At 33.2% G+C, this 24,289-nt stretch overlaps 3 protein-coding genes across 4 annotated transcripts in view; 2 read left to right on the top strand and 1 right to left on the bottom strand.

The window, feature by feature from the left end:
• LOC120140186 (nuclear pore complex protein GP210) overlaps positions 1 to 7,121 on the bottom strand; it is a 28,711-nt gene extending 21,590 nt beyond the window's left edge. For both annotated transcript variants that reach the window (XM_039155200.1, XM_039155199.1), the window contains exons 1-14: positions 6,833 to 7,121; positions 6,483 to 6,748; positions 5,775 to 5,941; positions 5,472 to 5,688; positions 4,990 to 5,333; positions 4,567 to 4,746; positions 4,296 to 4,434; positions 4,064 to 4,212; positions 3,729 to 3,840; positions 3,054 to 3,646; positions 2,789 to 2,912; positions 2,385 to 2,665; positions 1,436 to 1,549; positions 1,151 to 1,213 (exon numbers count right to left, since the gene is read on the bottom strand). In XM_039155200.1, coding sequence (XP_039011131.1) covers positions 1,151 to 1,213; positions 1,436 to 1,549; positions 2,385 to 2,665; positions 2,789 to 2,912; positions 3,054 to 3,646; positions 3,729 to 3,840; positions 4,064 to 4,212; positions 4,296 to 4,434; positions 4,567 to 4,746; positions 4,990 to 5,333; positions 5,472 to 5,688; positions 5,775 to 5,941; positions 6,483 to 6,748; positions 6,833 to 7,020 — 2,937 coding nt within the window. In that variant the 5' untranslated portion in view covers positions 7,021 to 7,121. The remainder of the gene's footprint in view (positions 1 to 1,150; positions 1,214 to 1,435; positions 1,550 to 2,384; positions 2,666 to 2,788; positions 2,913 to 3,053; positions 3,647 to 3,728; positions 3,841 to 4,063; positions 4,213 to 4,295; positions 4,435 to 4,566; positions 4,747 to 4,989; positions 5,334 to 5,471; positions 5,689 to 5,774; positions 5,942 to 6,482; positions 6,749 to 6,832) is intronic.
• An 8,458-nt stretch (positions 7,122 to 15,579) lies between these two features.
• On the top strand, positions 15,580 to 16,679 carry LOC120140304 (zinc finger BED domain-containing protein RICESLEEPER 2-like). Its single transcript, XM_039155298.1, has 2 exons — positions 15,580 to 15,765; positions 16,338 to 16,679. Exons 1-2 carry the CDS (start codon positions 15,580 to 15,582, stop codon positions 16,677 to 16,679), a joined length of 528 nt encoding a protein of 175 aa, XP_039011229.1.
• Positions 16,680 to 18,814: 2,135 nt separating this feature from the next.
• LOC120140305 (heterogeneous nuclear ribonucleoprotein A1-like 2) lies at positions 18,815 to 24,183 on the top strand. The gene is made up of 10 exons (XM_039155299.1): positions 18,815 to 19,021; positions 19,515 to 19,555; positions 19,674 to 19,837; positions 19,959 to 20,058; positions 20,184 to 20,353; positions 20,588 to 21,072; positions 22,450 to 22,703; positions 22,964 to 23,034; positions 23,124 to 23,265; positions 24,119 to 24,183. Exons 1-10 carry the CDS (start codon positions 18,906 to 18,908, stop codon positions 24,181 to 24,183), a joined length of 1,608 nt encoding a protein of 535 aa, XP_039011230.1. The 5' UTR covers positions 18,815 to 18,905.
• Positions 24,184 to 24,289: the final 106 nt, after the last annotated feature.

Genomic DNA, 24,289 nt, shown 5'->3' on the forward strand with positions numbered 1-24,289 from the left:
GATGAACGTCGATGGAGCTGTAAGGTTAAGTGACTCGGTTGGTGGTATTGGAGGTATCCTTAGGGATTGGAATAGTTGCACTCTGTTGACTTTTTCAGAGAATATCGGTCAAGGTTCCCCACCAGTTGCTGAGTTAAAGGATTACGTGTGATTGTTGAGAGTGATTGCAAGTCAGCAGTGGAGTGGGTTCACTTTCCGGCGTTGGCACCTGTTTTCTTATTGCCTCTAGTTAAAGAAATTCTATCACTCTTCTCTGAAAAGGTGTTGTTAATTAGGTTGATTCCAAGGGCTTGTAATGGGGAAGCAGATAGTTTAGCAAAGATGGGGATTGGTTGATTGTAAGACTATAGATACTTGTTATTTTCCTTCCCAGTCAGTAGGTTTCTCAAGTAGGTGGAGTTATTAAGTTTTATGTCAGGATTTCTGGTGTAATTGTTAAGTTTTATGTAATTTTGGTTCAGCAATAAAACGAGGCACTCTTTTCCTCCCTCCAATAGTGGATCCTTTCTATTGGGAAAGGGCTATCTATGAGGGAAGTTTTTAATGAGGCCTTCTATTCCTATCAGAAAAAAAAGACTTGCAAAGATGAAAGTTGTTTAGTACAAAAATTATTGCCAGTTTGAAGCCTCAGCTATCCATTCTTTTAATCCCTTATTGAAGGCCTTAAGAGCAAGCACTGCCCAAGACATTATTTCTTAAATGCCAAATCTAGTAATAGCAAGGGAACCATGGTATCACTCCAATCCAAGCTATTCATTAGACATTAGTTATTCAAAACCATAATCCAAATGTAGCAACTAGCAAGTAGACCAAATCAATAGATCATTGCAAGCGGTAGATTTACAAAAATGTAATGGCAGAAAATGGGAAACCAAAATAACCAGTCACCATTTGGTTACAGATCTAAAAGTAAGGCAAACAAGTTTATTCAAGGCAAAAACATATATTCATTTGCAAGTTATCTGTATTCTTCATTCATCAAAAGTGCATCAAATATCTCTCCAGCAATGCATATCATAAAGAGAATGATCAAACCAGCTTCAAAAGCAATGCATACCACATCAACTTCATCAAACTTGTTTCAAAATAGTAATGCATATTCAATTGAAATCACCAAATGAATAGAGTGGAGATGGTGCTGGATTTCTACCTTGGCATCCGGATTGAAATATAACAAATTGAACTCCGGAGTTACTCTTAGAGTAGAAACAAGCTGCAGAGATTAACATAGCAAAATATTAGAATAAATTTTTATAACATGTCATCCCTCATCACCCCCTTGTTTTCCCAAAAAAAAAATAAAGCAATATTTTTTTCAAAGAAAGAACCATAGAGGGCAAACAAAGCTTGTTTTAGTAGATCTTTCACAGCAGAAAAATGGTAGATTAAGGTATTTAATGAATTTTGTCGTTTGAGTAGATTATTCACAGCCTACCTGTATTTGTACAGCATCTGTAAGAAAATTCCCTAAATCTTCTGGCAACTCAGAAGAATAAAGATGAGCTGTGGAACTACCAGTAAATCCAATAACAGTGGCACGGACAATACACTGAGACAAAAGCAATTGAAATTTCATTTATCCCAACTTAACACATCATGAGGATGAAAAAAGTTGCATTAAGGTTTGAATAGTTAAGGAAGGAATAAAAACATATAGAAGTCCAAAATAGTATACAAGTTCTAAAATAGCAAAGATATAACATATAAGTATTCAGTGGTAAACAATGTCTATTGATATATTACAAATACAACAATTAGAAGACTAGATGCTTGGGTAGGACTACGAATAATCCAATATTGTAAAACTTGTACAACCTCCACACAGAACAGGTAAAACTGTTGTTCAGGAATGTTGATCTAACATTCATTATGAATCAAATGCACATAATTATTACATGATTGGGGAAAAAACAGATGCAAGCTCTGAAGTTAGGCAGTCTTCCACTTCTCTAGTTATTCTATGACCTAATACAAAAGAAAGGTGCATCTGACCTGATTCTTAATCAATTGAAGCCAATACTAGATATTTAAATGCTGCAAAAAAGTATTTATCAATATCACCAACTTCTACTCGAAGCTAATTTAAACCCATATGCATTTTTTCATGCTTAATAACTTTAAGATATTATTGCAGGGAGATACTACTAATACTTTTTCAGCTGCAGTATCTTGTTAGTTTAAAGAGTATTATCATAGTTACCCTCACTGTATTTCAGTTAACTACCTCTTTTCTCAACCTCCCCCTCCCATTTTGGCAAAGACCTCTCACCCCCTTCCCTTAGCATTTAATAGTCTCATGAATTTTCAACAGTCATTTCATGGCGAAGATGTTGCTAAACAATAATGAAAAAACTAGAAAGCAACAAATCAATGTCCGGCAGTACCGATCCTGATTCGTTTTGCAGGACCAGAAACCTCTCCCAACTAGAATTATTATGGTTCTCAGAATAATAAACATGGTTCCAATAAGCCAGACTGTCACAATTGCCAAGCTCCCACTTTAAGCACAGGGAAGAAGAGTTTGCAAAAGGCTCTCCATTGGTACTAATGCTGACAGCAGCCACTCTAATAGTTTGCCCATTTGCCACAGTAACAGGTGTGACTTGAATTTGCCCTGGGCTATGATCAACTTGAATTTTAGTCCGAATAACATCTCGATCATTAACTGTAACATCAACCGTAACATCAACCGAAACCACACAACTGGTTAAAAGGCGGAAAAAAGGGGAGTAGAGGAATTGAAGATCATATTTCACATCAGTCCAATACAAAAAATAATAACATTTACCAGGTTCATCCACTATTACCACAATAGAGGAAGGAAGGCTGCAAACAAGAGAGAGTGAAGCTTCTTCTAATGTGGGAAGAGGATGAAAATCTCCAATCAAATTTCCACGTTTAAAAACAAGTTTCTGAACAGTTAGGAACCACAGAAAGAAAATATATCATGATTCAGGACTAAATAGACCATATCTGTAAAAAAGAAATAGCAAGAATATAGACTTGAACTGAAACTCATAAAGGGCTGTCTAGGAAATAGCACATAAGCTTACAAAAGTCCCCAATGTTTGGCATAAAAGTCTATACAAACTGCCATGGCTGCTAGAAGTCTGATGCACAAGAACCCCGTCAACATGTGCCCGTTTTTCATCAAAAATCTCCACTTTTTCCACAAAGCCAACACCTTCGTCCCACCTTTCTGGTCCTCCATAAAGCATAACATCTAACTGAGTTCCAGGCACAAGATACACCTTATCCTGATCTTCTAGTTGATTACTCGCTTCAGCACCAGTTGTATTAACCCAGTAACCACCAAACTGGTTCCCATCACCTACCTGATGCAGAGTTAGTGGTCTGTATGATGCTATTCTAGAAGCTGCTCTTAGAACAATAGGCCCACTAAAAGAGGGATCAAAATGATGGTATTCCTTTGAAAATGTTGCGTGCAGCATTGCTTGACCAGATGCAGAAGCATATATGTATGTCCATGAACATGGAGGACCATCCACAGGTACATGGAGCTCCAAATTATCTTTCTTTCCAAGGACTGATGCCTCCCCTGTTCCATTGGTAACAATGAAAGACTCGCTTCCAACTTTCCACTTTATAAAGGAATGAAATGCATCACATCTAGAAAAGTAGGCATCTGCAAATGGCAAGTCAAATTTCAGAGGAATGTTTGCAGGGAATAAAAGAAGTTTCCAAATGATTCTGGAATGTGACATAACCGTTTGAAGTTTTCATTGTAACAGCAGCTGGGATATGTGATCCCACAACAGTCTCAACAGGGAAGTTTTGTAACATAACCATATAGGATGGAGTGGAAACTTCAACCATGACCTGTCAAAAACATTGCAGAAAGTAACTTCAAAAAAAAAAAATGGAGCATGTGAAACTGGAAGCTTTTATAGTTTACAAAAACAAGCAAGTCCATTTCAGAATTTTAAGCAGCAACAGAACCAGATCCATCATCCACCATAGGACCTTTATAAATTCTATGCTACACTAGGATCTTTTCTAATCACAAGAACAAAGAAAGCGGTAGAAGGAACAAATTTATTACCTCATCATAGTTGAACGAATCAAAACTTGACACCACCTTCACTGTAGCTTTACCAGGCTTCTTCGCTTGGACAACTCCATATGCAGTTACCGAAACAACAGTAATGTCGGAAGAAAACCATTTATAGTCACTTGAGGCTTTTGCACAACCTATGATAGCATTAAAGCCCATTAAAAGGTGTCAGAACTTGTAAAATTAAATTTTGGAATTGGACGAGTAAAATGCTACCAACCTCCAGCAGCCTTTAGCTCCATCTCCTGATGTAGAGCAGGTGCCCAAGGAAGGAGAACAATTTGAGATTCATCGCTTACTTTTTCCAAGCTAAACTTTACTTGATCGCAAACAATAACCTCTTGCACAACCTTGAGAACCTAAACGACAAAGCCAAGAGAGAAAAAAGTAATCAATGTCAAACAATAAATCAGAAAAATAAATGATGCTTTCTATAGTCTTGTTTCTCAGAAGAATAAGAAAAGAGAAAGGACAAGTAAATGACATTTCACCTCTTTAGTATCATGATGTCCATTATAGTAAACTAAAGAGGCTGTCAATTTCCCCAACCCCTCTGAAGTTGCTTCCAAAATTCTAGCACTCCTCAAGCTGTATCTGGATGCAGTAGGCTCTAACACTGGGACAATTTTCCAGTAGCCCGATTGGTTATCATAAAACTCAATATCATCATTCTGCAATGAAGGAAATGAAGTCTGATATGAAAATAACTAGGAACATAATGAGAAACTCGTGTATTAAATTTCACTAATGAGCTAACAAAATCTTTAACCAAAAAAAATGATTGACCCTTCAAGTATTGTCAAGAAACATTTGAGAACCCAATCATCTAGTGCATCAGGCCAAAATGTTTTTGATGTTAACATAGCTCATTTATATCACTGAAACACGGAGAAAATAAATAACCAATAAGATACCTCTGTAATGTAGATTTCATGTGCATACGGACCCCGGGAAAAAACCTTGAGTTGAATGAGGTATTGTTTTCCAGAGACAACATACCAACGTGCCATGGGCGGAATGGGTTGCATTCCCTCTACTGGATCTCCACTAGACAATAGTGAAATGTACAAAGATAAGGTATCTGGCAAGACCACCTTAAGAGATGACATTTGACTATGGCCATCAACTCTGGTATCTTCAACAATGACAGTTGTTCCACCCAACGTTAACGCGTGAATGACACCCATCGTAAAGTCCACTCGAGCAACTGAACTGTTTGATACAGACCATCGATGATGTGGTGATGGAAGAGTTATCTCTGCAAATACGGGTTGAAAGATACTTGAGACTTTTCCCAAGAGTATCAATCAATGCAACAAAAATAGCCAGTTTCCTCCAAAAAAAACCTTGACAGTATAAAGAAATACCCATCAATTCAATCACTAGAATGTGTTACCTTGAGGGACATTCCCACGGATAACCTTAAGACTATAACGAAGAGTAGCATTAATAAGGACAAAAACAGGTGATGGTGGATATAGTGACATAGCTTCTGCAACAGTTAGAACAATCGTATCATCCATAGCCTCTAACGGTGGCTCAAACAACTGTACTGAAACATTCTCATGGCCGATATGAATGCCTTTTACAACAAATAAATCCGAAAATACACCCTGCAGTAAATATTACAGAATAAGCCTCGACTTAATGCAAGATTACATTGAAACTCATTACTATGGGAACTGTACCAAACAATTACCTTTTCTTCAAGTTGTATCTGAATATCTAAGTCACCACATAGTCCACTACAATCACTTAAGGGAGAATCTTTCAAGGGAACATGAGCAAGGTGATGACTCAATCCACTAGTTTTAGGCATCAGCTTCCACATGAATTGTAAACCCACCAATGAGGAAAACACATTGTCTGGAATACATGTAAAAGGCAATGATAATAAAACCATTATATATATACACGCACACCAAAAAAACAATAAGGGTGAATAATCTTCAATATAAGCTTAAAATAACATAATGCTAACTTGTTAGTTTTCTACACTATGCACCTTCTGTTATATATAAACACATACATACATACTCCAAAAGAAAGAACAATAAGGATTAACGTTCTTCAACGTAATCTAAAAATAACATAATGCTAACTCAGTTGTCTTGGCTACTTGCTTTCTAATAAGTACAATTTACTTCATAATAATGTTGCAATAAAAAATTATAATTAATGAACAAATTATAAAAATCTAAAATATAACATCATCTTTCTATGTAAAACTAAAATCATGCACATAGTTATTGAATATATATAGATAGATAGATAGACAGATATTAAATTACTAAGTATTTGGCCTTGTTTTTTCCTTTAGTTAAGACGAGCTACAATAAAAAGGAATGAATAGTAGCCTATTTGTGTGTGCGTGTCTGTGTTCTTTTTTTTCCATGTTTGAAATTACCTTCAGTATCAAAGGCACGAACTCGGAGAGTAGCGAGACCATCAAGATCAAGCTTAATTGAATTATGAAATATTTGAATTCTATCAAAATTATCGATGAAAACCTTGCACCGTATTACGATCCCAGTGTTGACGTCCCTAGCGTAAACCGCAGTTTCTTTTCTACCAGAGTAAGGCGCAATCGATCTCAGCCGAGCACTTGTCGAGCAAGGATTGGTCACATTATACTCCGGCAGAACTGATAAAATCTCATGATGATCCCACGACCTGAAAAAAATCCGAAATAGAAATAAGTCATACGTACTGATATTCGTAGACATATACGTTTTTTTTAATGTAGGAAAAGAGCACCATTTGAAACAGCCGTCACTCCCTTGAAGCCGGTATTCGACGGGGTTCGTCATTTTCGGAGGTAAAAGTATGTTGACGTCGGCTATATGAGGACCGGAGCTCGAATGCGACGTCGTTCCGGTCACCACCGTAAACGAAACGGTGAAAAGAAGCAAAATATTGAAGCGAATCATCTTTGGCATCAACATTTTTTGCTAAAGCCAGAGGTAGGGAAGTTTGCGCTTACTGATAATTAGGAGACAGTTGAGCTCTAAATGAGAAGTGGAAATTGAATAAAGCCCTAAGAAGAAGAGAGGGTTTAGGAGGGGATTCAGAGGAAGGGAGCGGTGGGGGCCTAAGAAGAATACGTGGCGGGATATTATTGGTGGTGATGAAAAGGGCGGTAATTTTATTTATTGGATACAAAAAAGGGATGGTACTCGTCACGTGGTTTCCGACTTGGTTTGTCGTTTAAATTATAAAGTGCCTTTACCTGGTCGTCGTTTTGCTGTGGAGTCACAGTCCTTTGTTTAATTTGGATTTGACTAGTTTGGCTATCAAACAACGGTAAATTTTTGTTACACTTCGGTTTATATTAATACAATTACCCTCATTACTAATTACTCACCTAAACAATAGACGAGGTGTTAAATTTTTAAATAAGACCTAAAATTTTAATATTGATATTATAAATGAAAATTTTATATTAAGAGTATCGTTTTATAATAAATTTTTATATTATTTGATATAAGTTAAACATTCTATAAATATTAATGATTATTAGAAAATAAAACTATTGTGATTCATGGTTGAAAATTTGAAATAATATTTATAACTTAGATTTAGTATTATATTAAAAATACGATATTAGAATAAATAAATAAATATTCAATAATAAAGTTTTTTCAATTATGTTTAAATGATTATTCTAAACATCAAAATTTTAAACTTTATAAAAAATAATTAAATTTATCGTCTGATGTTATAATAATTGTAGAAGTTTGATACATTTGATGAACATTTTATAATAGTTCGATAAAATTTAATGATAATCTTATAATTGTTCGATAAATATAATGATCATCTTATAACTATTGAAAATAAGTGATTGAAGTTGTTAGAATTTGACTTGAATTTAATGTAGCGCAAATTAATTAATAGATAATTAGAGAAAGTAAAAAAACTTGGTTTAATTAAAAGTGTGAAGTTTTTCTTTCTTTTATGTATAAAACCTACTTTGATTAGATTTATTCTTTATAGGTTTCGTTTGTAATCAAGTAATTATCTCTATAAATAGATAATATGGATTAGAGTTAGAGATTAGTTATCCATAAGATTCTTTTTGTATTCTTCTACTTTCGACATTAGTGATTTTTCTCATTTTTTGCTTGTGATTTTCTCAGGGAAAAAATAACGTAAAATATTGGTGCTTGTTTTATTGTGTGGTCATTATGTTTGTCGCTATCGTCTTACAAATTAGTATCAAAGCAGTCATGTTGCTTCTATCGATCACTGTAATGACATATTTAAAGTATGAAATTCTAATGTTGGATCTCACCACCAGGTTTGCATTATGGCAAGTGAATATATAAAATTTGTAAGAACTCTCTTATTATGATGAAATGAGAAATAAAGACTATAAATTTTTATGTTTGGTAAGGTTTATAGAAGATGAGCATATTATTTTCTCCTTCGTGACAAATAAAATTTTTATGTTGAACAGAATCATTGTGGGTATAATGACTTTGGGAAGCATAAAATAGTTAAATTTCATGGGCATAACGGATTTGAGAAGCAAAAGAGAATTTAATTATTATGATATGAGATCTAAGAAGCATAAAATTTAGTTTCGTGAGCAAAACAGCTTTGGAAGAAATTTCAATTCTTCACAGGGATTAATAATTCTAAGGAAATGATTATTTCTTCATTGTGTTATACTATTAAGAATAAGCATAGAAAAGAAATTAGACATCTGTAGAGATTTAATGAGGCTAAAGCATTATGAGTAACTAAGGATGAAATTATCATTGGTGATCAGAATCATGTTGTGCATTATATTACTTATAGTGATGCAAAACAAAGTTGACACTTATGATGATTTACTGATGTGAAGAATGTGACATTCCAATGCTTCCAATTAAAGTAGATTTAGCTGGTGATATCTCAATTTATTCTCTTTCAATCTCCTTCATCGACCATTAAATCGGCTTGATTTCGAAGTGCGAGGCTTTCCTCACTACGATGGGGGTTTCCACCATTTGAATTGTCAAATAAACTCTTCGATCGTTAAGAACGATAACCGGCTGAAAGGGAAATCCCTTTATTATATCTTTTGATTTCATTTTTTTCTTTAATTTTCTCTCTAGCTCATTTTTTTTCTTTGCAACAAATGGGTTTTATACCTAGGGAAGAGAATCCTCTATTAAATGGAGGAGATTCAATGATCTTTTCCCCTAAATCGTAGGGATTTAAAATCCCTTTAAGCATGGGTTCAACAAAATTTTCAAGTATTATATATTCGTTTTTGTTGATAGGGTTGTTGTGAAGTAAGATAATATTATAGCTGAGCAACGAAACCGATAAAACAGAAAAACCTATACGAACCGATTAAAATGGTTCGGTTCAGTTCGGTTTGACCTTTTACAGTTCAGTTTTCGGGTTAGTTTAAATATTCAAATCTTCTAATTCGGTTCGGTTTGGGTTTTCCATATGGAACCCATTTGTTCCATATTGAACCGAATAAGAAATTGGGTCAGTCCAGCCTGTTAGTGTAATACCCCCAACCCGTATCCTACCCAGATCCGAGTCCGAGGTATCACATCAACTTTTAAACCTTTACTTGTTCAAAATAATAAAAAATCTCCGTTAAAGAAAACTTCATATTATTTCAAAATAAAAGTTTTCACACTTATCAGAGCATATACAATTCAAATCGTTTATATTACATGCCAACTACATCTAAAAGAATAAAATACATATCAAACATTTCTTTTCTGATATGAACTTTGTAAGGAAGATGTTGACATGCGTTGCTCCTCTCCGTTTCTATATTCACTTTCCATAACCTGCGTGTGAAACACTCACCCGCTAAGTCGATGACTTAGTGAGGCATTAAACTTATAAAAAACTATAACTATATAAACATGCATGAACATATCCTTTCATGATGCTACATCAAAACAATACCACATTATATTCAACGTAATATACACATATACATGTTACACATTAATTCTATCTCTAACCTTATTTCACTATCAATATTTCATTATTTATATCTATTCTTTTAATCAACATATGATTCATTTAACCAATCAATACACACATCATCATATAAATCATATAATGGCATTCATATCACAAAAGCATATACATTACATGTGATATATTTATTGTTATCTCTTTGTTAGCCCATGTACATATGTGAGAACTATAGATATGTGAGTCTATAGAGGTTATGCATTAATGTTGTCACCACAGCTCGTATAAATGCACCGAAGTGCCACGTAGAATTGCACCAAAATGTCGCGTAGAAATGCACCAAAGTGCCATATAAGGTTGTCCCTAAGGACCACGTAGAAAATTCCTTAAGAATTATATACATATGCCAAGGATCAAGTATGTGTCTCAAAAGACCTCACACATGTTCCAAATAAAACATATATGTCCCGAAAGACCGCGTAGACCCTCGACTCTTGGCATGCCAACTATACCTCTAGCTCTCATGTCACATAACATGGGCGTTAATATTTATGTTATCATACATTCACATAAACATATTCTCATAGTTCTTTCACATAGCTCATTGTCATATAAATCACATACCACATATAATATATACATATGGTTCACTTACGCATAGAACATTTTCATATGATTCACATATCACAGAGCTTATCACATATAATTGTATTCTTTTTCATATAATCACATAGTCATATAATATTTCATATGATCTCATAGGTCATATCACATAGATACGTATTCAATACTCATAGTCAAATATCTTATCTTTTGTTCTAATGAGTTCATATTTATCATTTAACACATAGATTCTTATTACATATTCTATATCATATTCATATACCACTAATTCATAATATAGTTTAGGTTATTGTCGCTTAACTCATTTTGTTCTTTCACTTATTTTTATAATTTCATTACACCAATTTCTATAATTTATTACAACATCATGTACTCTTTTTTCCTATAATTAATACATTAATGCCATATAATTTATATTTCTAATTCATATAACATCCTCACATGATTTCAAGTACTTTGGTACTATATTTCATATCATATAAAAAAACCTAATAGTTTTAGATTATAGTTTCATTTAACATATCGACCTTCCTATATTACTTCTCTAACATATTCATATACTCATATCACATAATAATTTCACCTGACTATATCTTATGTCCATTCCATGCTTAAATTGTATAATATCTAAGTTACCCATATATAGTTTACACTACATATTCAAATAATCTTATTTGAATCTTATAGGTAATTGCTACTTATCTTATCTCATTTCCCCTTTTGCCAATTTACATGATTTATAACACTAACATTTACAATAACATATGACTTATATCATTTATCTTATAATATTTAAATACTAGATTATTCTATTTATTTAATTCCGTTCCATATAACTCATATAATCATTCTCATAGGGATTTTATAGTTCTTCATTTTATAACTTTTATATCATAGTTTTTATAGTGCTTATCCTATAGGTTTGTATCACCATTATATAGTCATACACACATACAAATCATGTAATATATATAATCACAAATAGCACATACACTCATATTAATTATACAATTTAAGACAATTATTAGATACCTACATCTTGTAATTCGATACTAATAACTTAAACGAACTTAATAAACCAATATTCATTTTTTCCTTTAGGGGGAATCGGTTCCCTACTGTGGGGGTATCGGTTCCCCCATGATATTCTGTAATTCTGGTTCATTTGAGGGGGTATCGGTTCCCCTTGAATGGGTACCGAATCCCCTAGCCGAGAAATCATATGTTGAGCTCAAAAATCACTTCATTTTCAGCTCAACACTTCTTATTTCACTCCTTTAATATTCCTAACTTTCATATACATACTTAAAACTAATTAATTTTCATTCAATACCTCTTTAACTTAAAAATTCACTCCTCCACATATCATTCAAGAATCATACCAAATTTTCTATATGTTCTAAATCCAATTCTATCACTCCAAATCTCTTAATTTAACCATTGACAAGTCAAATTTATCTTCCAATTTGAGTAAAGAACTCTATTCCAGATCATTCGAAAACTCTTAATCTTTAATATCTCCTAATTCCACCATCCTTTGTTTTTAAGATGATTTAAGCATTCCTTAAGCTTAATTATCATCCAATTATCATAACCAAATCCTAATTTCAGCTAAATATAAACCAACAAGAAATCTTACCTTTGCTATTGGCTTCCATACGTGAAGAAGAAAGGGGAAGAAGAGAACTTTGGAAACTGGAACTTTGTCTCTCTACATTACCACGTGTTATATCCTATATAAAGGAATAACAAAAATTTTTCTTGTGAAATTACTATTATACCCTTCAAAATTTCCATAATTACCATCTAATCCAATAAGGAATTATTCATATTTAAGTTATTGAACTTTTAACTTGTTTTGAAATCAAGCACATAGTTTTCAAAATTTGTAATTTAGTCACTGACCCTGATTTGGGATGTTAATAGTTACCCACTTAGACACTTACCCTTACGGCCTTACCCATAAGCGATTAAGAGATAATACAAAAAAACCCTAAATCTAAGTAGCAATATTTTCTCCACTCTTCTCAAACCCGTCACTCAGCCGTTATTGATTTTCCAATCTCCACTCTCCCCAGTCTCCACAATTTTCATTTCTGCAACGATTCGACAGAGCTTCAAGTCTTCAACTGCAATGATTCGACAGAGCTTCATCTCTTTCCCTTTATCTTGGCATCTTGAACGTGATTTCATAAGGTAAATAATTTGAATTTTTTTCTGTTAATTTTGGGATGTGAATTTAGGGTTTTTTGTGGGTTTCAATGTTTGTAGGTCATGATAGTTGTTTTCCCCGCTTCTATCCTTGTTAATTCTACTTATTCGAGATTGTATTGCTTTGATTTTTACTATTTTCTTATCTTGCATTTTGCATATCAATTATGAATTTTTTGTATGAAATCAAAATGTTATTTTCATTGGTTGAAGAACTATGCTAAATCAAGGTTACATCTTTACTCTCTCTCATGCTTGGATCTGTTTTCCTTTCTTTATTTTTAACTACCCTTGTTAGATCAGTGTGATTGAGCGTTCTGATGAGATGTTCAAGTGTGCTTACTTTTCTATTACCGTGTGATGGTATTGGCTTGATCATGTACTCAACCCAATGTTTGTTCGTTAGATATTTGTTGTAATAATGAAATTTTGACATCTCCCACCACACCATTGTGTCTTGGATAGTGCCTCAACGCTGGAATTAATAGTTTAAAATTGTCACTGCGTGGTGTTTGTCTAAGATTTTATAGGATAAAAATGTCGTTATCTTTAGCTGGCAAACATTCTGACTACATATTAAAAACCTTTTCATATTAATAATATTTTCTTCAAACCAAATAAAAAACCACCAGCTGGATTGATAAAGAGATGTTGCTAGATGTGGTACTACCATTTTCCAGTCCTTATGCAACCTAGTCTCATTCCTTCTTATCTCAATTTGATCTCTATGTCAAACTTCTTGTAGCTTAATGAACCCAGTGACACATGACATGTTAAGTTCTTACAAAGAATGTGGATAATTTAAGAAAACATGCTAAAACTGATATTGAATTTAATTGTTTCAAACATGAAGTGAAAAGTCACGGGTCTATTCTATCAGATTGGGGGCCATAGATAGAACTTCTTTAGATTGCTCACTTACCAGTCCCATGATTACAAATTTATTAATAATTCACATAGTTTAATTAAAAATAATATTACTTATATCTATCATTTTAAATAATATAATTTAACTCATTATTAATATATAATTGTATAAAATTGCATTACATTAAATCTAAACCAGAATATTAATAACTAAATTTATGATTTTCTTTTTTTAGAAATTCATGTTTTGATTCAACTTCCTCTATTTGCTTCAACTTTCTCATTTTTCAATATTTTCTTGTCATTGTAAACTATTTTTTTCTGCAGAAAATGAAATCTTCATCATCTAATGTTACTCCAATGTTTTGCGTTGATGTTGAGATTCCTTGTGATACTACAAATAATTCAAATGATGTTGTCAAAACTTATCAATCGACTGCAGCTTCTTCAATCATCCCATCGAATCTTCAGCAACCTTTAATAAAAACATGAGGCATGTTAGGTACTACAAGTTATATAGTTTGGGAACATTTTACAAAATTACCTTGTGTAGTTGGAGATATTCCACAATGTAGCTGTAATTATTGTGGGCCCTTAAATGTCCAACTAAAAGTGGAACTAGTGTCATGCATAATCATTTGAAACGTTGTCCTAAGTACCCATTTAACAAGGTAGATGAAAAACAACAAATTTTGTGTTTTAAATTATAAGAGGATGTGCAACAAAGTTCAGGTTCAGTTATTTGGAAATTTGACCAAACACAATGTAGAAAATATTGTGCTAGGATAATTATCATGGATGAATTGCCTTTTAGAGTTGTTGAGCATGAGGGATTTCAAGATTTTTGCAATATGATGTAGCCTAGATTCCAAGTTCCCTCTAGGTTCACTATAACAAAGGATTGCATGGAAATTTACTTGGAAGAAAAAGATAAACTTTTTAAGTATTTTAAGAATTTCAATCAAAGGGTTTATCTCACTACTGACATATGAACTTCTAGGCAAAACCTTAGTTATTTGTGTCTCATTGTTCATTTTGTTAATGATGAATAGAAATTACATAAACGAATCTTAAATTTTACACCCATTCCAAGTCATTCGGGTGATGTGATAGGGAAATGCATTGAAAAACACTTGCTTGAGTGGGGAATAGATAAGGTGCTCAGAATCACAGTAGATAATGCTAGCTCCAATGATGTTGCGATCAAGTATATAAAAAAAGGCTAAACAATTGGAAACATAGCATTTTAGGAAGTGATTACCTTCACATGAGGTGTTGTGCACACATATTAAATCTAATTGTCAGAGAAGGTTTGAAAGATTTGGATGACTCAATTTCTAGAATTCGTTCGGCTGTTAGATATGTTAGGCTATCACCAGCTAGGATGCAAAGGTTTAAGTTGTGTGTTGAGCAAGAAAAAATTGAGAGCAAGAGTTTAGTTTTCTTGGATGTTGGAACTAGATGGAATTCAACATTTTTAATGCTAGATGTTGCTGTGAAATTCGAAACAGCTTTTGACAAGTTGGGAGCAGGATTTTAAGTATAGAGATGAGCTTTCAAGTTAAAAAAATGAAGGGTCTACCTACTGACTTAGATTGGGAGCATGCTCGTGCTTTATTGCCATTTTTAAGAGCCTTTTATGATATACATTGAAGTTGTTCGGTTCTTCATATGTTAATAGCAATTATTATTTTCATGTTGTGTTTGGCATTAGAATGAGAATTAATGATAAGCTAAATGATCTAAACTCAAGTATAAAACTTATGGCTTCAAATATGAGGGAAAAATATCACAAGTATTGGGGGAATGTGAAAAATCTTAATCCACTCTTATTCATTTCTATGATTTTAGATCCTAGACATAAGATGGATTATGTAATCTTTGTGATTGAAGAAGTTTACGATGCTGTGAAAGCTGAGCAGTTGAGTGAAATTGTAAAACAAACTTTAAGTGAGTTGTTTGATCATTATAGTTTGTTAAGTGGTAAATCCCAAGAGGAACCAAGTGTTGTTTCTCAATCTAATGTCTCTAGAGTTAGGGGTGTTCATTCGGTTAATTCGGTGGCCGAACCGACCGAACTACCATTTTCGAATTAACCAAATTTTTTTTCTTTAACCGTTAACCGAGCCAAACTTTTTTTCGAAAATATTAACCGAACCGAATAAATTTTGGTTAATTCGGTTAATTTTCGAATTAACCGATTTTTTATAGAATTTTAGAATTTAATATTTTTTAATTAAAAAACAATTTACAATTAATTTAAATAATATCTAATTATAAATAATATCTAATTAATTTGATTCAAACATTTTGCATTTAGTTTTGATATTATTTTAATTAATTAATATTGATTTGGGTTTTAAATGGATTTTAAATGGATTAGGCCTCTTAATATAATTATATTTAAAGGTTAATTCGATTATTAACCGATTTCGAACCGAATTAACCGTTAATCGAATTCCAAAAAAATCCTTAACCGTTCCCTGACCGAATTAATTCGGTGGCCGACCGAATTAACCGAACAAATTCGGTTCGGTCGATTAATTCGGTTAAAACCGAATTTTGAACACCCCTATCTAGGGTTGAAAATGATGAGCTACTTGATTTGTTTGTTTATTCCAAGACCAAGTACAAAAGGAAGAGGGCTGAAAGTGTGTTTAGTGAAGGAAAATCTGAACTTGAAAAGTATTTGGAGGACAAAGTAGAACCTGATGTTAAGAAATTTGATTTGCTTGATTGGTGGAAGAACAAAAGTCAAACCTATCCCATAATTTCTGTAATGGCTCGAGATATTTTGGCAATTTCTGTATCTACAGTGGCTTCGGAATCTGCTTTCAGCACTGGAGGTCGTGTTCTTGACTCATTTCGGAGTTCTTTAACTCCAAAAATTGTTGAGTGTCTCATTTGTGGACAAAATTGGCTGAGAGCATCACCTGTAGCAATCCAAAAAAAAGGAACAAATTGAAGAAATGGAGAACATTGAGAGTGGTAAATAATAATTATATAAACAATTGTAAATATATTTTTTGACTCATTTATGTAAATATTCTTACTTCTAAATATTTTTTGACTTTTAATAGGTTTCGAAGATTTAAGGTTAAATGAAACAATGATGACCATTGATGATTGATCGAAGATGGAACACTTACAACAGTAATTTCTATGATTTAATTTTATAAAGCTTATGACATGATAATATTTGAAACAAAACCGATTGAAATTTCTATGATTTAATGTTATAAAGCTTATGACATGATAATATTTAAATACTGTTTTTGTTTGTGATATTAAAATATGTTTTGATAATATTAAATATTAGTTTAAATTTAAATATATTTCAATTCAAATGTAATTATGATTTAAATTTTGTATGATAATCTTATCCGTATAATATAGATCGAAGGCTGGGTGATAGAGAGCTGACTGTAAAGTTAAACTTGAAGGCTTAAAAGTTTTCAACAGCTGCAAATGAAAAGCTAGAGGCTGCTGGTTGTTCTTTCATGCATGGATGATTATAGTTTTAAGTAACTTTCTATTTAATTTTGATAGTTGAATTACACTTTGACTTGGTTGTTTAATTTGTTGTGTGAACCGAACTGCAAACAATATGTGGATTATAGTTTTTGTATGGATTATATATGTGGAATGTGGATCATCCATAACAATGTGGATTATAGTTTTTGTGTGGATTATAGTTTTTGTATGGATTATATATGTGTTTACCAAGATTATATATATGTGAATTGTATGTGTTTTCAGCATCTGCAAAGTTTTTTTTTTTGAATTTATAGTTTAAAGTGAAATTTTCATTGAAAATCAAAGAAGACAATGATTTTTTTAAGTATGTCTAATAATGTTTTTGGTTTATGAAAAATCGAATTGCCGAACTGAAAAAACCAATTTCAAATATTTCGATTTTTTAACCATTCGATTTCGGTTTTAATTTCAGTTTTATTTTAAATTTTAAAAAATCGTTTATTTCGATTCGGTTCAAATTTTAATAAAAAATCGAACCGAATTCACCCCTATATAATATCTATAAAAATGATCGGCATCGGAGCGAGGAGATACTAGAGCGTCGACATGTGATGGGTGCGTGGAGGAGCCGAATGAGCCGTATGATACATGTGTGGATATCCTGTTGGCGTTGGCTTGGTCTCGGTTCTCTAGGATTTCTTAAAGTTGTTTGATATGTTGGGTTTAAAAATTAAAACGGGCCATGAGTTTGGGTGTAAAAGGACAAGGAATTAACGAGTGTAAAATGAATAAATGAGTCACTAAATACACTCTAAAAATTATAAATATATCACTTAATTTTAAAAGTTATAAACGACTCATTAAATTAATTGATTGTTACAAATGTCATTAGAAGTTCATATTATATTATTCTCTAATGTAGAATATTTTATTAATTAAAAATTAAATTTTAGCGAGTTACAATCAAGTCACTTAATTACAAGTTTATAATAATTAAATCATGTGTCATTGCATCAACTACATCGAGTATCGTATAGAATGACATATGAACCTCAAATTTCATTATAAGATCCACCTTGATCTTCTTGTGCAACTCATTGGAATAGATTCCCAAGAATATATTCCAAAACTGTCAAACTTCTTAAACCTTAATCAATATCGACCACTTGTTCTTTGTTTCTAGATATATTCTTCATTTCACTAATGATAGTCTCTCCATTGTTTATATTGTCTAATATACCATCTTTGAGAAGCCCAAAATCTAAAATGAATTGTCTTTTTTGATTAATTGAGTGTCTTGTTTGTGATTTTTTAAAATTAAAATGATTTTTTTAATCTTACTAATAATTGAATGAGTTATTTGTAACCTTATTAATGATTCAATGACGTGAAGTGCAATAAGAAAATCATTAAAAATATTTCCCAACAACACTTTATAACATATGATTAGTTGACTTTTATGTAACTTTATAAAATTAAATTCCTTATTTATAATTTTACTAATAAACGGGTCACCTGTGATGTAATTGAACCTAAACATTAAACAACGTTCTTACACAACATTGTCTTTGTTTAGCTAATAATAACTGTCGGTGGTTTGCTATTTAACGGGTTTTATTTTAACTTCAAGCTTTCAAAAGCTTTGAAACTACAAAACAACACATTACTAGGGTTACGCTTTCTTTCCTTCTTTCCTTCTTTCCCCATTCTGCCGATGGACCCTCGAGGCGGTGAACCCCTTCCCGACGCCGAAACCAACCATTTTAGATCCTCTGACAATCCCGAAGACGACAAGTCTAATCCTCACACTGGCGATGGCGCCAGTCCTGGGTAAACATCTTTCCTTTCTGTTTGTTTCTTGAGAAAATTTTTGGGGGTGGGGAAGTCAAGGAAAATATTGAAATTATCTATTACCCATTGTTTAATTACACGTGAAACACGTAAATTGACTCGTTATTTGTACATATATATATATATATGTGTGTGTGTGTACTTTTAGATTTACTTGGTTTCCTGAGGAAATGATAGAAAAAAGGTAATGAGAAAACTTGCGCCTTTTTCCTTTACCTTTTAGTTAATGACTTGGAAAATATACGCTAAATTAAGTGAAATAGAAATACTTTTTTTTTGGTAAAATGTTTGGTATTTGTCATTTTAAAATAAAAATGAAAGAAGAGGAATTAGGTTCTTTTCTCTTTTTAGTTAGACTTATGTAGGATTATATTGATATGTTTAGAGGTATTTGTTTCTTTGAAAGGTCCCTTTTAGCATGAATACTTTGGAAGTGATTTATGATTCATATTCGATATTTGGAAATTTGCAGCAAAATTTTTGTAGGAGGTTTAGCGAGAGAGACAAGTTCTGGTTAGTTCTTTAGCTTGTTTGTTGGAGATATTTATTAATCTCCTTGAATATGATTATAGCATGAATTGCTTCTCCTGTAGTCTGTACCGATTTGGGCTGTTTTATGTATTTTCTGCAGCACAATTTCTTGAGCATTTTGGCAAATATGGTGAAATTACGGATTCTGTGATAATGAAGGACCGGAAAACGGGACAGCCTCGTGGGTTCGGGTTTGTGACTTATGCAGAGCCTTCTGTGGTTGATAAAGTAATCGAGGACACTCATGTTATTAATGGGAAACAAGTAAGATTCGCTTTAGTCTCAATGTTTTGTTTATTGTTATGTTTTCTTACTCTAGTCTGGTGTATGCTGCTTTGTTTTTTACTTGAAGTACTGTTCTTTGGCTCGATTCCTGGCCTATTAGGTAGAGATTAAGAGAACAATACCAAAAGGAGCCGCCGGAAGTAAAGATTTCAAGACTAGGAAGATTTTTGTAGGTGGAATTCCTTCAACTGTATCCGAAGGTGATACCAGTATTTTCCTTTCTTTAATGCATATAACATTGAAGCTTGATGCCATTTGTCGGGAATGCCTTGATTCATTGTAGATATTTCTCATAAATATTAATCTATTTGGTGCAAATTGACAGATGAGTTCAAGGACTTCTTTACACAATATGGAGAAGTCAGAGAACACCAAATCATGCGGGATCATGCTACCAATCGTTCCCGTGGTTTTGGGTTCATCACTTTTGAAACGGAACAAGCGGTTGATGATCTCTTGGAGAAGGGAAACAAGATCGACTTTGCCGGTGCTCAGGTATGTAGATTGCCCGTGGAATTGATGTTTCGTGAAATACCTTATCGTTTTTATGGGCTATGCATTTCCATGAATGCGTACCATTTTGCTTTGACGAGCCTTTACTTTCAATCCTTAATTATATTAGCTGTAGTTCTTTTTACCCGAGTGAGGTGAATTTAGAGTATCCATTATGTTATGTTAAAATTTTAGAAACACTAAACTGAGTCTCATGATGTGTCCCTTTGCTGGTAGGTGGAGATAAAAAGGGCAGAGCCGAAAAAACCGAACCCACCCCCACCTCTATCTAAGCGACATAATGATTCTAGGAATGCATATGGTGGCGGGTTCGGAGATGGCTATGGTAGATATGGAGGTGGTGGATTTGGTAGTGGTGGTTACAATAGATCAAGTGGTGCTTATGGGGGACGAGCTGGAGGTTATGGGGCATATGGTGGAGGTGATTTTGGTGGTTATGGAGGTTATGGTGGTGCTGGCACTGGTGGTGTAGGGCCTTACAGCGGAGAGCCATCCCTTGGATACTCGGGTCGTTATGGAGGAAATTTTAACAGAGGATACGGCATGGGAAGTGGCTACGGAGGCTCTGGTGAGTTTTACGGGGGATATGGTGCTGGAGCTGCTGGTGGTGGGTATGGTAGTAGCTATGATAGTGGTCTTGGCGGCGGCTACGGTGGTGGTGGTGGTGTAGGTGGAAGTTCTTTCTACGGAAGTTTTGTCATGTTTAGATTTCAAAATTCAAGGATTTGATCGTCCACTTTACTCTCAAAAATTTAATTTAAAGCTGAACTGTGAGAGCTAAGTGGTCTGATTTTATCTTTTCTTTTATTGACATTAGAATGCAAACTTTCCAAGCTGTGAGACTAATTTCCAAGAAAAAAAACTATGAATTAGTGTATAACTTTCTCTATACTTTTTTTTAATGATTTTGAGAACCAATTTTATTCTTGAAGGTAAATAATAAATTTTCTTAAACGTAATATGAACTTTATATTTTTTTACATTTTAAACATTTTATTATAGAGTAAATTTGAACTGTAGTTTTTGTATTAATTTAGTTATTAAATTTTAAAATTTAAAATTTTAGCAATAATTTTTTTAATTATTAAATTTTAACATATTTTAATTTAAACACTAATGTTTTACAATAACTTTTTATCGTTTGATTACTAACTCTTTGACATTTAAATGATGTAACAGTTTAATATTGATATTTAAATAATGTCAGTTTAATATTGACATTCAAATGATGTAACAGTTTGATATTAACATAGAAAATAAAAATAGTTTTTAATTTATTATATTTTTCATGAATTTAAGTATACGATCATTTTTAATTATTATCAAAAGTCATTATTTATCAATGATTTTTACGATCACTCTACATATCACACAATTTAATATTAACAAAGAAACTAAAAATAGTTTTTTAATTTATTATATTTTCCATGAATTTGAATTTATGATCATCATTAATTATTGTCGAAAGTCATCATCTATCGATGAGTTTTACGATCACTCTACATGTCAATAAATTTGTCGTATCGTTTTTTTTATCATTTTATCAATTCGGATATTCTGAAAATTTTCTTTAACATTCATAAATTATACAGGACAAAATTATCACTTGAATTTAGGATTCTTTTTGATTTGAGAAGTTCAGGCTGTTTGTTTGAAAATACAAAAGAAGTATTCTTTTGATAAGACAAACAGTATATCCATCAATCAATTTTATTAGACAGAGATCAAAGTTTTAGAAATTGAACCCGAAATCATTTATTGTCTGAAAATGGAATAACTGGTGTCTATTTGCTCGTAATTCATCTCCAAATCCGTCACATTATCATCATTCTTGTCAACAATGTCTTATCGGAGTTGATTTGCGGATCCCTGATCAACGTATTGTTAATTCAATTATTGATGTTCTTGTCCCTATTTGGTTCTTACTTCTTACAGTTTTGCAGTTTGAATTACTCTGTGTTATTGGGAATATCGGATGATAGCGATGTCTGAATAAATAGATTACAGTGATAGAGATTAAAGCCTAGTAGTTTACTACTTATTGTAATCTGCTTTCATCTTTCTATATTTCTCTGCAGATTTTATGCGGCAGAAGTTCTCCTTGCTCTGGAGTATCTTCACATGCTTGGGATCATTTACAGAGACCTTAAGCCTCAGCATGTTTTGGCAAGAGAAGATGGTCACATAATGCTCTCGGATTTTGACCTCTCTCTTCGATGTTCCGTCTCTCCGACTCTCGTTAAATCTTCAAACTCATACCTGGAATCGAAAAATTCGGCATACTATGCTCAGCCTACATGCATTGAACCAACTTGTGTGATGCAGCCTGATTGTATCCAACCTGCATGTTTTGGACCCGTTTTTTCCAAGCAAGGCAAAGAAAGACAAGAAAAGTAAAGAGCGAAAAGATCAAGTTAATCCTCTCCCTGAGCTCATTGCAGAACCTACCAATGCTCGGTTGATGTCGTTCGTCGGCACTCACTAGTACTTGGCACCCGAGATCATTAAAGGTGAAGGCCATGGAAGTGCTGTAGATTGGTGGCCATTCGGGATCTTTCTATGAACTTTTGTTCGGTAAAACACCATTTAAAGGGTCTGGGAACAGGCTAGCAACACTCTTCAATGTTGTTGGCCAGCCATTGAGATTCCCAGAGTATCCTAATGTGAGCTTTGCTGCTAGGGACTTGATCCACTGCTTTGGCTCGCGTGTAGACGTGGTGCTACTGAAATTAAACAACATCCATTCTTTCAGAGCGTAAACTGGGCACTCATTCGTTGTGCGAATCCTCCTGAAGTGCATAAGCAAGCAATGATGGACTTTTCAGCCGCCCAAACCGACATTCCAAAGGTACCTATGAACGATAAGGTTCCTGGTTTAGATGTGAAGCCTTGGGGTAAGTATTTAGAGATGGGATTTATTTTTATTATTGTAACTATTTAGAAGATGAATGGCGTGTAAATGTGACACTCGTGCTAGCAAATCATTCCGTTTCGAATAATCGGGCTTTGTTATTGTAAGTCGAGATCAAGCACGTACAGTTTGAGCTGTTAAGAGAGTTGAATTCAAGTATCTTAATGTTTGACTCTACTAGTTTGCAAACTTAATTCAACTTTCTTTTCATTAGTAATTGAAATTGTAAATTTGAACCGAGCATGCGAATCAAGCTCATTTTTCACTAGGTAAACAAGCCTAACATAGTAAGTTCCGACCGCTGAGTCCATGAGTCGTACAGTCTATGACAGTAAAATACACATTTAATATCTAAATTATTATTATTATTTTGTTTTGATAATAAAATTTTATTTATTTTAATCATACGTAACGTTTAATTTATATTTCAATTTGATATCTGACGTTGAAAATTAATAGAACTGTTGGCGTGATATTTTTAAAGAAAAAATAATGATGACATTACATTACCTTTTGTTGACACGTCAACACACCGTTAAGTATTTAACGTCGGATACCAAAATTAAACCTAAACTAAACATTATGTATAATTTTAAAAGACAATAAAATTTATGTACTAAAACGAAATAAAAACAACAGTTTAAGTACTAAATATTGTAGTGTATCTTAATTTAACTTGAAATATAATAATAAAAGGAGCCGCCCATCTGCTTCAATTTCCACTCGCGCGTATTTACACGCTCCATTTCCATTTGCTTTGAAATCTCTCCTCACCGGCATTGCCCGCTCTCTCAACCTACATATCCACAACGTTTCTTCTTCTTCTCCAATGATAGATTCTAGCAACTTCTCTACTATTTCTGCCGTAAGACGAGGCGAAGTTCTGCTTCACGCGCGATGAGATTAACTCCACTAACCTCGCCGGCACCGTCAAGCCATACGACCGCCACTTGTTCCTCCGCCACAAGTCTTATACCGATTGGGCTTCCCGTGCCGAAGAGGATGGC

This window comes from Hibiscus syriacus, unplaced genomic scaffold (assembly GCF_006381635.1).
Source record: "Hibiscus syriacus cultivar Baekdansim isolate YM2019G1 unplaced genomic scaffold, ASM638163v2 tig00110783_pilon, whole genome shotgun sequence".
NCBI classification, from domain to species: Eukaryota; Viridiplantae; Streptophyta; class Magnoliopsida; order Malvales; family Malvaceae; genus Hibiscus; species Hibiscus syriacus.